General features: G+C 43.8%; 1 protein-coding gene across 1 annotated transcript in view; it reads right to left on the minus strand.

Annotated features, from left to right (window-relative positions):
- Nucleotides 1-301: 301 nt before the first annotated feature.
- IP6K1 (inositol hexakisphosphate kinase 1) overlaps nucleotides 302-14,121 on the minus strand; it is a 32,911-nt gene continuing 19,091 nt past the window's right edge. Inside the window, exons 3-6 of the mRNA XM_028718571.2 lie at nucleotides 11,161-11,371; nucleotides 10,667-10,839; nucleotides 9,454-9,629; nucleotides 302-5,942 (exon numbers count right to left, since the gene is read on the minus strand). Of these exons, the coding sequence (XP_028574404.1) occupies nucleotides 5,436-5,942; nucleotides 9,454-9,629; nucleotides 10,667-10,839; nucleotides 11,161-11,371 (1,067 nt within the window). The 3' untranslated portion in view covers nucleotides 302-5,435. The remainder of the gene's footprint in view (nucleotides 5,943-9,453; nucleotides 9,630-10,666; nucleotides 10,840-11,160; nucleotides 11,372-14,121) is intronic.

Consider the following 14,121-nt stretch of genomic DNA (forward strand, 5'->3'; position numbering starts at 1 on the left):
GAAACAGAAAATATGTTAAAGTGAAAGAAAGCCAGCCAGAGATTTCATAGTTGTGTGTAATCTCATGCAGTTCCATAGGCAGTTAAATTCACATCCATCTTGCACCCGTTCTCCCCGGACCCAGCCATACTGGGATGGCTATGCACTTATGTATTTTGTGGTTCTACATTTTGATTTTATTCTGTGAACCGCCCTGAGACCTCCGGGTATAGGTTGGTATATAAATTCAATTAATAATGTGAACTAGGTTATTAAGCTCGGTGGAGTGAAAGAGACCCATAAAAGACACTTGTCCCTCAGCTAAATGTCTAGCAGTTTATTTATATACACATAGGACTTCTTATACACAACAGGAGAGCTAGGGATGCAGTGTATGGAGTACAGATACTGTTATTTCTCATGCCCAAAAGCTTGACTTGGCCCAACAAAATGGCACTGGAATAGACGATGAAAAATATACAAGAAGTTTGTAATGCAATGCTGCGTCCCTCCCAGACAAGTCAAAATGGACAGATAGGAACCATTCTTGTAGGGTGCAGTACTGCTCCCTGCTCTCATAGTAACATTTCTTCCCTTTCTGGCAGTTCTCATAGAGACCGTTCTGCACCTAGACTTTTCAAAGTATAAAAAACAACATTTTGCTCCTGAGATAAGCATGCAATAGTAAGTACAAATACAACCAACCAAAGTCTGAACCTGACTTGGATGACTCTTTCCAGACTTGCTGTAAAACAAGCAAAATACATAGGCCTATAGTCTCTCTCCCCACAGTCAAAAACAGTCCATGAAACCACCAAAGCTTGTCTCTCCTTTTAAACCCAAATGGTCATAATATTCTGTGGTGACCCTTTCACAGCAAGCAATAAAAGCAGGTTCCCTTGCACTTGTGCAGAGCAGCATATGCCCCCAGATTGCACCTCCACATTTTTATACCAATAGCAGCAAAATGTGTACTCGGGTGCACTCCAAGGGTTCATGGCAAGTTGCTGGTGTAACTCTCAGTGAGATAACTGGCTAGCTAAAGCATCTTCCCCCCAAGCAGAAACTAGTATTTCTGACCTAAAACTACACCATCAAACCCAACCTGTAAGCAGCAGGCAGGCAGGCAGGCAGGCAAATGTGATCTGGTCTGATTTGCGGTTTGGTCCTCTGAAGAGGGGCAGGATTGATATGGAAACATAGCTGCACGTGTGTTGGGCTAGGGAAATTGAAACTGACATTCAGCCTCTTTCAACAGAAGCCCGGCTACATTTCTTCCACAGACTTCCTTCAGGTGCAGGAACAGATATGGTTAAGAGTTGAATACCTTCCCCGCGTGACACACAGTGGGCCTTCTTTGGGGTCATCTAGACTGAACATTATCCAAAGTGCAACTCTCCATCATTCATAGGGAAATATTTGAGCCGATATTTCTGAAATGTCATGCAGCAGGTCCAGGCTACAAAGGTGCTAGTAAAGAGAAGGTGGCTCCTATTCCAACTGAAAGGGCAAGATCAGTTATTGACAAAAAGCACAGTGCAGTAATAACCTCTAGGTGAGGAGGAAGAGACACTTTCAAGGCAGCAGCTGCCGCCAATACAAAATAAATCCAAGTGCTTATCTGGTGAACTCTCATTTGGCCCTTAATGAAAAGGAACCCCTTACAGTGTGCATTCACCAACACTAGCAGTTCCTATGTATTGCTAGAGAGATAGCTGGCTATGTATTCCAGAAGGCTGAAAAGCTGATTCATCATCTACATGAAGGCAACTACACAGTACGTGCAAAGTCCTGCTAAAGGAATCAACACTACTGGACATAAAGTGTCAGCAAGCTGTAAGGGCAACAAACAGGATGTGCTGCTCCAGGAGGAACAGACTGGAAGGATTATTTACATGAGTGTCCAGCAGAGGACCTGAATGTATACAATGCATACAAAATGGCTTTGTTGGACCCAGCGTCCAGAGCAGCACCTGCTTTACAAAAGCCGTATGCTCAGTCTCTCACCACTCACCCTTGTCTAGGCATTTTAATGAGCTAAAAACTACTAAAAAGCGACATCCCAGTCTGAAACTACAGGTGAAAATAGTCAAGTTGCTTTATGTTTAGTTCCTCAAAGCTAACCCCATGTCATCTTCAGCTATTTTATTTTGCAAAATTATTCTAGAGAACTTCATGACACTTGCAATATAGCTTCCAGTTCTGTAACAACACCCCTAAAATGAAATAATAAGCCTAATTATCTTGAAGGATTTTACAGATAATGAGGTAGAACAGGGAAGTGGCATGTTTGCACGATTGTGTCCAATGACAGGTGCCTTTATGGCAAGGTGAATGGCTGCAGTGTAACAACAAATGCTGGGTCTACCTCTGTAAATACATCGCCCCATTTATATATCAAAACAGAGTGGGACAATGTACTGTACAAAATCCATTAGACAAACAAGCTTGTTTTGGGTAGATTCAATTCCTTTTGTTTCAGGGCAGAAGAGGGCAAAGGGGATGCACTCAAACATGTGTGACCTACTTGCCTGAGACCCAAGACCTTTTTCTCTGGCAAGATGCTAGTTTGAACAAACAGTTAACCAAACAGTTGGAAGGAGAGCTGCTGAAGGCAAATATTCTAGTTCATACCTTCTGCTCTGTCATGTTTTTCTTGGTGCCTTTTAGAAGGCACTTTTACTCTGCAGAGTTGCTTTCAATCGAAAGCAAATGTCAAGCTGCAGAAACTGATTTTTGCTGCACGCCCAAAGGGATGGCTTAGAAATAACTCTCTGCAACGAAATCCATTTAAATTTATCTGCCCTGACAGCATGGGTACTTCTCTAACAAACCCTCTAGATGCTTCCGTACAGAGTTTTGCCAGTACATCTCAATTTCAGCTACTCTAACACCAACACAAGCACAAGTGTGCACATGCAGGGACAAACAGCCCTGCAAGAGGCAACATACAGGCTTGCATCAAATAGAGGAGCATGTTAGTCAAATTAGTTCAATTTGTACTCTGAGCTGGTGGCAAGCAGACCTCTACTAGGAAAAGGCAAATCCCTGCAGACATGCAAGGTGCTCAAGTATGAAGAACAGTCACATCCATGTCCCGTTGCTTAACTTGAAGTTAAAGAAATGAACTTGGAAAGCTTATTGCTATTGAACAAGACTGTGCTTTGCAGTTACACTGTCTGAAAACTAACTACAATGCTAAAATACCAACAAAACCAAGTCCTTTAATATTTTTGGTTCCTTGCGGAGCAAACAGTTATTAGCAACATGAAAACAAAACCTGGCAACAGGAAGGAGAAATACTATTTACAAGCTCTGGAACTTATGATGAGAAGTTCAGAATGGTCCAGATTTTTTTTTAATGAAAAAAAAAATCAAAATGGTGCAATCATTAGAACAGGAAGAAGACGACTCTTTAGAGTGATTTTCTGTATTTTCAGTGTTACTTAAGTAGCTGGTAGAGGGATAAAGATTACAAAGTTAAAAACTTCAAAACAATATTGAAAGATCCTGTTTAACCAAAACAATACCAAAATTGTGATGCCTCAAAACCATTCTGAAGACTTCAAAAGCTAGGCTCAACAGAAAGCAAACCCGTTCCCTTAAATTCTGGGAATCAAAGATAACGTTGGGGAAGTGGCATCGCTCTTTTCCCTGTGAAAATGCCTCTCGTTACAGAGGCAATATCTAATACTAATTTCTAAATTGGTCAATGCACAACGGTTGCTCCCCCACCTGCCCTTCAGAACATTCAGCACTGAGTCAACTGCAAATACCGGCTGGCACGAGAGGGGGTTCCATCAGCAGCTCCTTGATGAAAGAACCAATACTTTCAAGACAAACCTGTGAAGTTCATACTCGCCCAAAAGGGAGGCACAGATTCAGCACAGGAGCTTTGGGGCAAATGCTAACCCATTACAAGAGCATCTAGTAGTAGAGGTTTACGACAATTGTGCTCAACTTTAATGCCTTGCCATTAGTTCCCTATGGTAGTAAATCGCCTCCCCAACAAAGTGCATGCCCAAGAAGTCTAGTGCATTTGTGTATACTAGGCCTGGTCCTAATTAGAGCAACTAGCCTCCAAGGTCCATAGAACAGCACTTAGGGCCACCACTGCCACCAAGAGCAGCATTTTGTGATTAATCACGCAGTGAACTAATGCTGTCAAGATTAATGCTACAAGCCACCAACACCTCAGCCCACGCAACAGAATCCCCTATACGTATGTGGGGCCAGAATGTGGCACAGCTGCATTCAACCCGTCACCAAGTGGAGGAACAAGGCTGGAAACACCAACTCCCTGAGGCGAAAACAAGCACAGGTGGCAATACATTAAAAGCCAGACAGACGCTTCCCTCCACAAATCAGGACAGTTTCTGAAAATAAAGACGCCTACTTTTCTCATCCATTACCCCACACAAGTCTTTTATTATTGTGGGTGGAACATGTATGGAAGTGTGCTGTCTTGCTAGGAAGCCTCCCTGGAAGGAAGGAAAAAGGAAAACTGCAACGAAATATGGTGCTTGTATCTGAATGAGGTTGGAAAAGAGACTATTTTATCTACAAAATGGAAAGACGCATGGGTGGGGTGAGGGGGAGTTGGCACCTGATAAACATCATTAGTTTCACAAAAGCAGCAAGGGATCAACATGAATGTGCTATTAACACTATCCTTAGCCAGCTGAACTCTCCCATGAAGTTCTTGAGCAAGACAGCATTGTGAACACCTGACTGGGCCTTTCTGGAATTTGGAGAGTTTCTATCAATGTGCAGGAAATGGTGAAGGGAGGTAGGCCAGCTTCATCAATGGGGTGCAAAGCAAAACCATTAAAGCACTGTACTAGTTTTCCTTTGGTCATTTATTTCCCCATTTGGGATGATCTGATAATGCCCAGATTGGAGAAGATAAATGAAGTATCATCTGTACCCTCTAGAAGAGTCTCTCACATCTGCTCAGGGGCAGCAACAGCAGAGAGGAGTATGTGCAAATCATGTGCCTCGATCAGCCCCATAAGTAATGTTAGCTTGTATCTGAATGCCCTTTCCAAACAAAAGAAGAGAGGTTCAAACCACTGGTTCTCGATGGAAGGCTGACAAGGAAGAGGGACACTGGAATCCCAAAATCTACACCACTAGACCATCACCCCTCTTCTTTCCCATGGGGTCAGTCTCCACATTCCTAACAGACATGATCACAGGGCTGTATTGAACAAATGCAACGCCCTAGATATAAATGCCCAATACTGGGGTCCATGGGGTTTGTTTCTCCTGCAAGAAGTCCAGGCCAGGATAGTCAAAGCCATTTTGCCAGGATCGTCCAGGATATTGTGTCCTTTGATGTTAAACACACTGGAGCAACAGAATATTTTCAAAGCAGCAGTCTGCTTTTTCTGTAGGGGTGGTGGTCCTGTCTGTTTCTATCAATGAGGGACAAACTTGAGGAGCCCAGCCCAAGGCTACTGGTTCTCATCCCGCATCTGTTCCATTATGTTGATAAGGCTCTCTAGTCCAAACACATACCCCATGTCAGGGCCATCATGTACAGTGGGATCATCTCGAAAGCCTTTGAATGTGCTGTGTGCAAAGTCTATCATACGTACATCTACCTTGGGCTGGAAACTGACTGCCTCTGTGCTGCTGGCATCTTGTAGGCTCTCTGGGAGAGAGATGTCCACTTGTTTCAGGCGCATCTCTGCCCTGCGCTCCATATATGTCTCCGACCGGTTGTCCTTCCCATCATAGATGATGAGCAAGGAGCTGGAGTAGAAGCGATAGGAGGCCTGCCTCTCCAGTACAGACTTCAGGCTTTGCAGTTTGCTGAGGATGGGCTCAAACAGGTCCTTTCGTAGCTCTACTCCATTGTGCAGATACTGGTAGAGGGCATTGCGAAAACCCTCAATGGAAAGACCTCTGCCGTAGTATTTATTCCTGCACAAATAATGGCCTGTATCCAGCTGATATACCTATGATAGAAAAAAGTCATACATTAGTCTACAAAGAACAGTCAAACGTGTACTTCATGAAGCTACAAAGCAGTTATGATCAGCTATGCTTTTCTGCAGTAGCTCACGGAAGCCGTTGCATCGTCATGAGAATTGTTAAAAAAAGAAGCATCAAACTAGTTCTAGTCCCTGCTGTGCCAAATTAAAACATTACAAGGACTCAGTTCTCCATAGGTTAGGACACATTCCTAACCACAGAGTCAGAACAACCAAAGTGGAGCAGGACTCAAGCACACTTAAAGAGGAAAAAGTGGACTAGCAGCCAAATTAAAAATGGCAAACCTCAACAGTGTGCCTTTGTTGTATCCTCAAAGAATTCTGAAAGATTGTACATTATGCTGGCAAGGTGTTAAGATATGGGTGGAAGCTTGGGTACTCCCATATAAGAGAAAAGTCTCTTCAACTTCCTTCCTAAATATGATACGGTATAACTGGACACTGTATAACACCCTGCTGGATAAAGTAGCCCAAAAGAAAATTCCAGGCTGGCTAAATGCCTCGTGTTAAACAATAATTGTTTGGAGCACCCTTGTTGCTGAATAAAACACCCTGAGCAAAATTATAATTAATATTACATTTATTTATACCCCGCCTTTTTTCCTGATGGGACTCAAGGTGGCCCAAGTCACAGAAATCAACATTTCCTTCAAAATAAGTCCAAATGCAGCTTGATGCAGAATCATGGCTGTCAGTAAAATTAGTAGGATATTTTAATAAAAGTAAGGTACATATTTCAAATGACCACCATCCAGCAGGGGGCACCAGCATCCATGCTATGAAGGCATGCTCAACCAACAGGAGAGTATCTACAACACTCAAAGCAAGGGACACCTATCTGACACCCTGACCAATGCAGATATTCTGTGCTTTTTGTGTGCAAGGTGTCACCACCCGTTTTGAACAAGAGAGCCCCATACGGTTTCAAGATTGTTGAAACTTCTGTTCATCCTTGCCCATTAAGGTAAAGGTAAAGGGACCCCTGACCATTAGGTCCAGACATGGCAGACTCTGGGGTTGCGGCGCTCATCTCGCTTTATTGGTCAAGGGAGCCGGCGTACAGCTTCTGGGTCGTGTGGCCAGCATGACTAAGCCGCTTCTGGCAAACCAGAGCAGCGCACGGAAACGCCGTTTACCTTCCCACCTATTTATCTACTTGCACTTTGACGTGCTTTCAAACTGCTAGGTTGGCAGGAGCAGGGACCGAGCAACGGGAGCTCACCCCGTTGCGGGGATTCGAACCGTCGACCTTCTGATCAGCAAGTCCTAGGCTCTGTGGTTTAACCTACAGCGCCACCTGTGTCCCTCTCCTTGCCCATTAGTTGGTTTCAAATGTATATGTATCTGAGAAAGAGAGATATTTTCCTATGTCCAAGCCTACTATCCTAATACTACCTTGGTTCCTCAAGGATCAGAGGTTAATAAACTCAGAGTCCCGTATTTTTCGCTCTATAACACGCACCTGACCATAACACGCACATCGTTTTTAGAGGAGGAAAACAAGGGAAAAAACATTCTGAATGAAACAGTGGATGTATCATTTTTGTGCTTCATGCTGTGGCCACAGACATGTGATCTGATGGTGAATTTGGGGTGACCCAATGCAAAGATCCTGAGGATCCATGTGGATCTATGCTTTGTAACCACGTTTTTGCACCATTGCAGCCCCAGGCAACAGTGGGTGTGTGATTTTGGGGGGGCAGGCTGTAGCCATGGACATGCTATGTGATCTGATGCTGAATTTGGGGTGACCCAATGCAAAGATCCTGAGGATCCATGTGGATCCATGCTTTTTAACCACGTTTTTACACCATTGCAGCCCCAGGCAACAGTGGGTGTGTGATTTTTGGGGGGCAGGCTGTAGCCATGGACATGCTATGTGATCTGATGGTGAATTTGGGGTGACCCAATGCAAAGATCCTGAGGATCCATGTGGATCCATGCTTTTTAACCACGTTTTTGCACCATTGCAGCCCCAGGCAACAGTGGGTGCGTGATTTTTGGGGGGTAGGCTGTAGCCATGGACATGCTATGTGATCTGATGGTGAATTTGGGGTGACCCAATGCAAAGATTCTGAGGATCCATGTGGATCCATGCTTTTTAACCACGTTTTTGCACCATTGCCGCCCCAGGCAACAGTGGGTGCGTGATTTTTGGGGGGCAGGCTGTAGCCATGGACATGCTATGTGATCTGATGGTGAATTTGGGGTGACCCAATGCAAAGATCCTGAGGATCCATGTGGATCTATGCTTTGTAACCACATTTTAAGTGGGGAGGGAAGGAAAAACAAAGAAGGGAAAAGGAGCATGAGAGGGGTGTGCGGAGAAGCAGCTGGCTAAGAATGCAGGAGAGGGATTTAACGGGAGGGAGGAAAGAAAGGCAAAAGTTTCCCCCCACCCAAGCACCCAAACCAGCCAGCGCTCTCTCTCTCTCTCTCTCTCTCTCTCTCTCTCTCTCTCTCTCCCTCTCTCTCTCCCCCACCTGCATGTTGCCTGCTAGTCCCTAGACGCAGCACCGGAGCACAGAGAGGAATTAGAAGGAAAGACTCTGCTTTCCCCTCTTCTTGCCTGGAGGGGAGGGGCTTTCCCTGCTCTTTGTTCCGTTTGAGCAAACACAGCAAGGAAACTGAGGAGGGTGGGCAGTAAGACCCTGAGGCAGAATGCAGGAAAGCAGCCACTTCCTCTTTTCAGGTTTCCCTTCTCCGTGACTCGCAATATGATTTTTGTCTGATTTTTTGGCTCCAGGGACCACACATTTGCTCCATAACACGCACAGACATTTCCCCTTCCTTTTTAGGAGAAAAAATCTGCGTGTTATAGAGGGAAAAATACGGTAAGTCTTACATCCCAAGGAGCGCTATTCCATTCACTAGCATGTAAGCACTACCAGGTGAGTTGCCTATGTTAACCACAGTTCAAAGCTAAGGAAGCTCACTATGACACATGGAGATTGTTTGCTATTAAGCAGCTGGTAATATTTGCCACCAACTCCACACACCGAAGTGCAGCCCTATGCTAACTGGGAAGTAAGACAGCAGTCCTATACCCACTTATATTGCAATAAACCTCATTAAAATCAATGGGATTTACTTCTGAGTAGATCTGCATAGGAGTGCATTGTAAATCACTTTATGCTAATGACTGCTAAGCACTGCTCCACTCCCCCCCCCCGCCCGCTTCATTGCATACCTGAACATGGGGGATAATGTCACACTTTGACAAAGAGGGCAGATATTGAAGCCTTTTGCAGTCAGTGCTGGAAAGTTTTCAAACCTTTCTATGAAGACTAGAAATGTGCATTTGTGGGAGACAGACTATATTATTATAAATTACACACATAGCTTTTTTAAAAAGCAGAGATTCTCTGTATTCTAAGCAGTTGCCAAATACTATTACACGCACCCTTGCACAGGAAGGTATCAGCCCTGGCTATAAATCATGCAACAGAAGTTTTGCTAGCAGCTTATACGGTACCTGCATTCCACAAACCCGTACGCCTAGTGTGGACGAGGTGCTCTGGGCACACTTCTTCATCTGCCGAGCGGCTTTCTCCTCAGATGCATCATCCCCGTGCTGCCTGGTCCCCATTTTCAAGTCAAGCACACAGGGAAATTTGAAATGGTGTACCACGTTCTCCAGTAAAAGGAATTCTAAGGAGCCAGTAAAGGTAAATTTGTTTCTTTAAACTCAGCACTCCTAGAACTGCTTTGATTGGTTTCTACAGAAATTCTAAGGCCCCTCTCTTTCATTCCAGAAAATGCACTGGTAAAGCTCTAACTCTGACAAAAAAGAGAACAAGACAGGAAAGAACAAAAACAAATATATGAAACCTCCACCCCCAATGATAAAAGGAAGAAACAAGCATTTCATCTTCAGGGGCAGGGGACAAGCCAAGGAAGAGAAAGCCTCGCTTAATACCATAAGAAGAAAAGCTCCCATTTTTAAAGCAAGACCAGACTTTCCACTCCAGAACTGATATTCGGGTCCTGGTGCTGGGCTACAGGAGGTGGCCAAACAAGAAAACAGTGACTGAAGTAGGGTTACCAGATGTCCCTGGATTCACCAATCTGTCTCCGGAATGACCCCGGATTCTAATTAATGTCCCCCAATTTATGCCCAGAGAGTGGCGGCTGTTACAGCGTCGGCAGCTTTGACAATGTCTGTGTGCGCATGGTGAGCCCCAGGCAGCACACGCCCAAACTACGTTTGCACCCCGCCCCCTGGTCACTCACAGCCTCCCGGCTGTGATAGGCGCTTGGGCTGAACCTTGCCCCCCTCCATCCATAACCAAGGAACCTGGCTCTGGTTGCCATGGAAACTACATATGTTTACAAAATGATGCTCCCTACTAATAATCCGGATGCTACTGTCTTTTAACCCCTTGGCTGCTGCAAAAAAAGTGTCCTCAGATTCATTGAAAAAAATCTGGTAACCACAGACTGAAGGCCACAGAAAAACACTAGTCATGACGACTCACAATTCAGCCTACCAGGGCAGGGTAGGTCTTTTAAAGATGAAAATGCTCCAAGCAGGGTTTACTGGCAGGGTGTCAGTCATCCCCGAAGGCGCACTCTTCCACTGCCTCCCAAAACAAACAGATGACAGTGGCAGTCAGCCACCCCTCTTAGTCCCCAACAAAGACCTTGTGAGCATGCAGTCAGTATACACTATGCCTTTGGGAGGATACTGTAGAGCTTACGTTCCTTGGACTCTGAGCGCATGCGGCTCAACTGTTGCTTGTGGCAACGCAGACTCCACGGGTTAAATGTGATCTTTTCAGAACTCACGCTGCTATTTCCATCTAGCATCTGAAATGGAACATCTGAATGCCAGCTCTTGAGGCTCTTTGTGTCCTGGAAGCTGTTGGCACAATATGGTATCACAAATAAGAGCTTTGCTAGGAATTAGATTACAACAGAGATTAGCATTTGGGCTACTAAATTTAGTTGCTTTGCATGAGTAATTCTGTAGGAGATGGGGACATTCTGCACCTTTCTCATACTTGCAGAATGAGAGCCTTCTTTGCATAATTGTTAGGGTCTCAGGAAATCGATGTCCAGCGAGCATGTACAAGATTACAGTATCTTTACTGGGGAACATTTTGCCAAAAAAGGGAAATGTTGTTTAAGGGAAGCAACTTCTGAAAAGCTATGTCTGAACTAATGAAAAACAACCTGGTACCTTTCTGATGTGTCACTGGCCAGTCCAGCTCTCTCCTCTTTGTGCTCACTGCCACTGCCAGACCTGTTGAGGCTTCTGCGAGAGTGTTTGCGACGTGGCTGGTCCCTCTCTGGTACATCTTCCTGCTCCAAGGCTTCACTCTCCACGTAGGGGTATGCTACCAGGTTAATGTAGCCATCACTGTCTCCCTCAAAACAGACAGACACCACACCTGCCAGACACAAGCCACATGTGGCATTCCTCACATGAAATTTCTTAGTAGCTAGGTAACAGCCATAAAAACTAGCACTCTTAAGAGGTTGGTGCCAAGGACCATGTAAGGGAGAAAAACAAAATGAAACTATAAGATGGACACAGAGACTCTCTCTCTCTCTCTCTCTCTCTGTGTGTGTGTGTGTGTGTGTGTGTGTAAAGCAGCTATTGTCACATCAATGGTGTATCCAGAAGATGGATCAATTATGGTGTTTGGCCAGGAGGAATTGGCCAGATGCCCTTTTTTTGGGGGGGGGGGGAGAGGATTATGTGCAAGGAAGAAAAATTATACACTTTATAAAGTTACAGCTCTTTTGGATTTTGTATGCATCATGTATGTAACAGAGTGGCCCTTGAGAATATATGACTGTCTCTGGTCTACTTGATGCAACAGCAATAGTTTCTATAACTAAAAGTTTACTATACAGGTAAATAAAATGAGCATGGTATAGTGTCTTGAAAGCATTCAGTTTTAAATTATAGGCTTTCAAAGGTGCCCTTTTCAGACCACCTCCATTACAAAAAGGAGAAATACAGGGTAGAATTGACATTCTGATGGTAAATAAAAATAAGTGTGAAATGTATTTTGGAGTCAAGAGTTTGTCCCATGAAGGCACATTAAGTATTTAAGCACATCTAGTAAAGGCTTAGCTCTAGCCATTATCTGCATAGTCTGTGCCCAAAGAGTGCATTCATAAGTCACTCTTGTCCATTTTCTGGCACAGCTTTTTAATATTAACTGGAATGACTCCAGGTTGAGATGCAACCTATTTTCTCTTGTGAGAAAAGCTATTTCAGTATAAATTGAATTTTGTTGTACGTGAATTGAAATTAAGACTGGCTTTCCTTGTCACATTTTCCCAACAGCAGTAATAGAAAAATGTGCCTGATCTTCTGATCCATTCAAGAGCAACATATTATTAAAGAAGAGTCACCCTCCTTTGCTATAACATGGGGCAGATTGTTTTCTTCTGTGACAGGCTTTTTCTGTACAGCTTCATCTATAAAGAATGATGTGCCTATTCATGACAGCCCATCTGCTTTCTGTATGAATTTAAGAACATTAATTCTTTCTACTTTAGTTTTATTAAACACAGAATTTATTTAGTATCAACAGCTTTATAGCCTCTGCATTAAAAATACAGCAGCAGACTACTACAATTGCCCCACCTTCCAAACACCATTTCCAAGCCCTCACAACTTACAAATAACAAATGCTTGGTGTTAGTTATCACAGCTGCAATCCTATAAAGCATTACCTGTAAATCCCACATAAATGAATGGAGTGACTTGGAGTAGATATGTACAGGATAGTACCATAAGGCTGTGCAAGGGGTTCTCAGGGCTAAGTAGCTTTAAAGAACCAGACAGACAAAACAGAGGCGGAAACACAAGTGAAAACAGATAAGATTATAGATACATATACAAAAGAAGGGGGGCGGGAATCAAAGAAGGTGCTCAAGAGAAATCAGCAAGGTTGGGAGCAATATCAGATGCATGCAAGACTTTCTCAAAGGCAGGACAGAGATGCTGCAATGCACCATGGGATTTATTTGCATATCACAGTGCTGCGTCTGCCTTGACAACTGACAGGGTCCTAAAGCCCAACCTGGCAGGTTCAGTCCTATTGTGGGAGATCTAGACTTGCTAATAGCAGGAGTAGCCAATATGGTGTCCCAGGTGAAAGAAACTCTAGAAAGGCCTAAGCTCCAAGTGGCAGCTACAAGGAAAACTTACTAAGATGGAATGGTTACGTTTTAAAGTTAGAAAATTAACTCTTTCTTTTTCTTTTAATTTTTTTTAATTCAAAGTTATAACAAGACATATTATCCAAAAACATATCCTTATTCCCCCCCATTTTTTCTCCCTCCCCCCCCCACAGAACCCCCACCCCACCCCCACCCCCCAACTTCCCTCAGTTCTAGTCTTTGGTTTCTCTAATAATGCTGTTTTCTGCATTACAAAGTTGTTACAAAGTTGTATAGATCCTCAAACTGTTTAGCTGGTTATTATCAGCAAAAAAATTAAATTAACTCTTTCAATATATGGCAAAAGAGGTGATGTAAAAGAAAGTTCTCTCTTAAGACTCATTTGAAACTACACAAGTAAGGCCCAGTTAATACACATCAGAATCCTCCATGCAGAACAGTTTTGTGTCCAAAATTACAGGGAGAGGAAAATGCACATTGCCTCCAAGTCTTGTTTTTTAGTTGCCATACTTGCACAAATTTCCACCAGAAAAAAGCATGGTCTTAGTGCCTCATATGTTACTTTCTCCAGGAGACGATGGTCACAGGACCATTCCACTATGAGATTCAGACTTAAGACTAGAATCCTGAGCACAGTTACCGGGAAGTAAGTCCAAGTGAACTATGTAGGGCTTATATGACTTTGAAACTAAACCCAACTGGGCTTTAGAAGTACTGCCAGCCAGCAATGCCATTAATAAGATTTTATGACTGCCTAAGCATATAAACGAATTGTTCTCGTCCATGCATTGTCTGAAAATACATGGGAAAGTTTCACAGTGATCTTATGGACAGTATGTAATGAAATAGTTCCATTAGATTTCAATTTGTGCAACGGAACTTCCCTCCCTCTTCTCTCCCTGCACACCCTCAGATCAGATTGGGGAGCCTTCAGGATAGTTTAATGAGGCATGCGGGAAGAAGAGGGGACTTTTCTGTTGTGCAGCCAGAAGTACTTGCA

This window comes from Podarcis muralis, chromosome 2, assembly GCF_964188315.1.
Source record: "Podarcis muralis chromosome 2, rPodMur119.hap1.1, whole genome shotgun sequence".
Taxonomy (NCBI): domain Eukaryota; kingdom Metazoa; phylum Chordata; class Lepidosauria; order Squamata; family Lacertidae; genus Podarcis; species Podarcis muralis.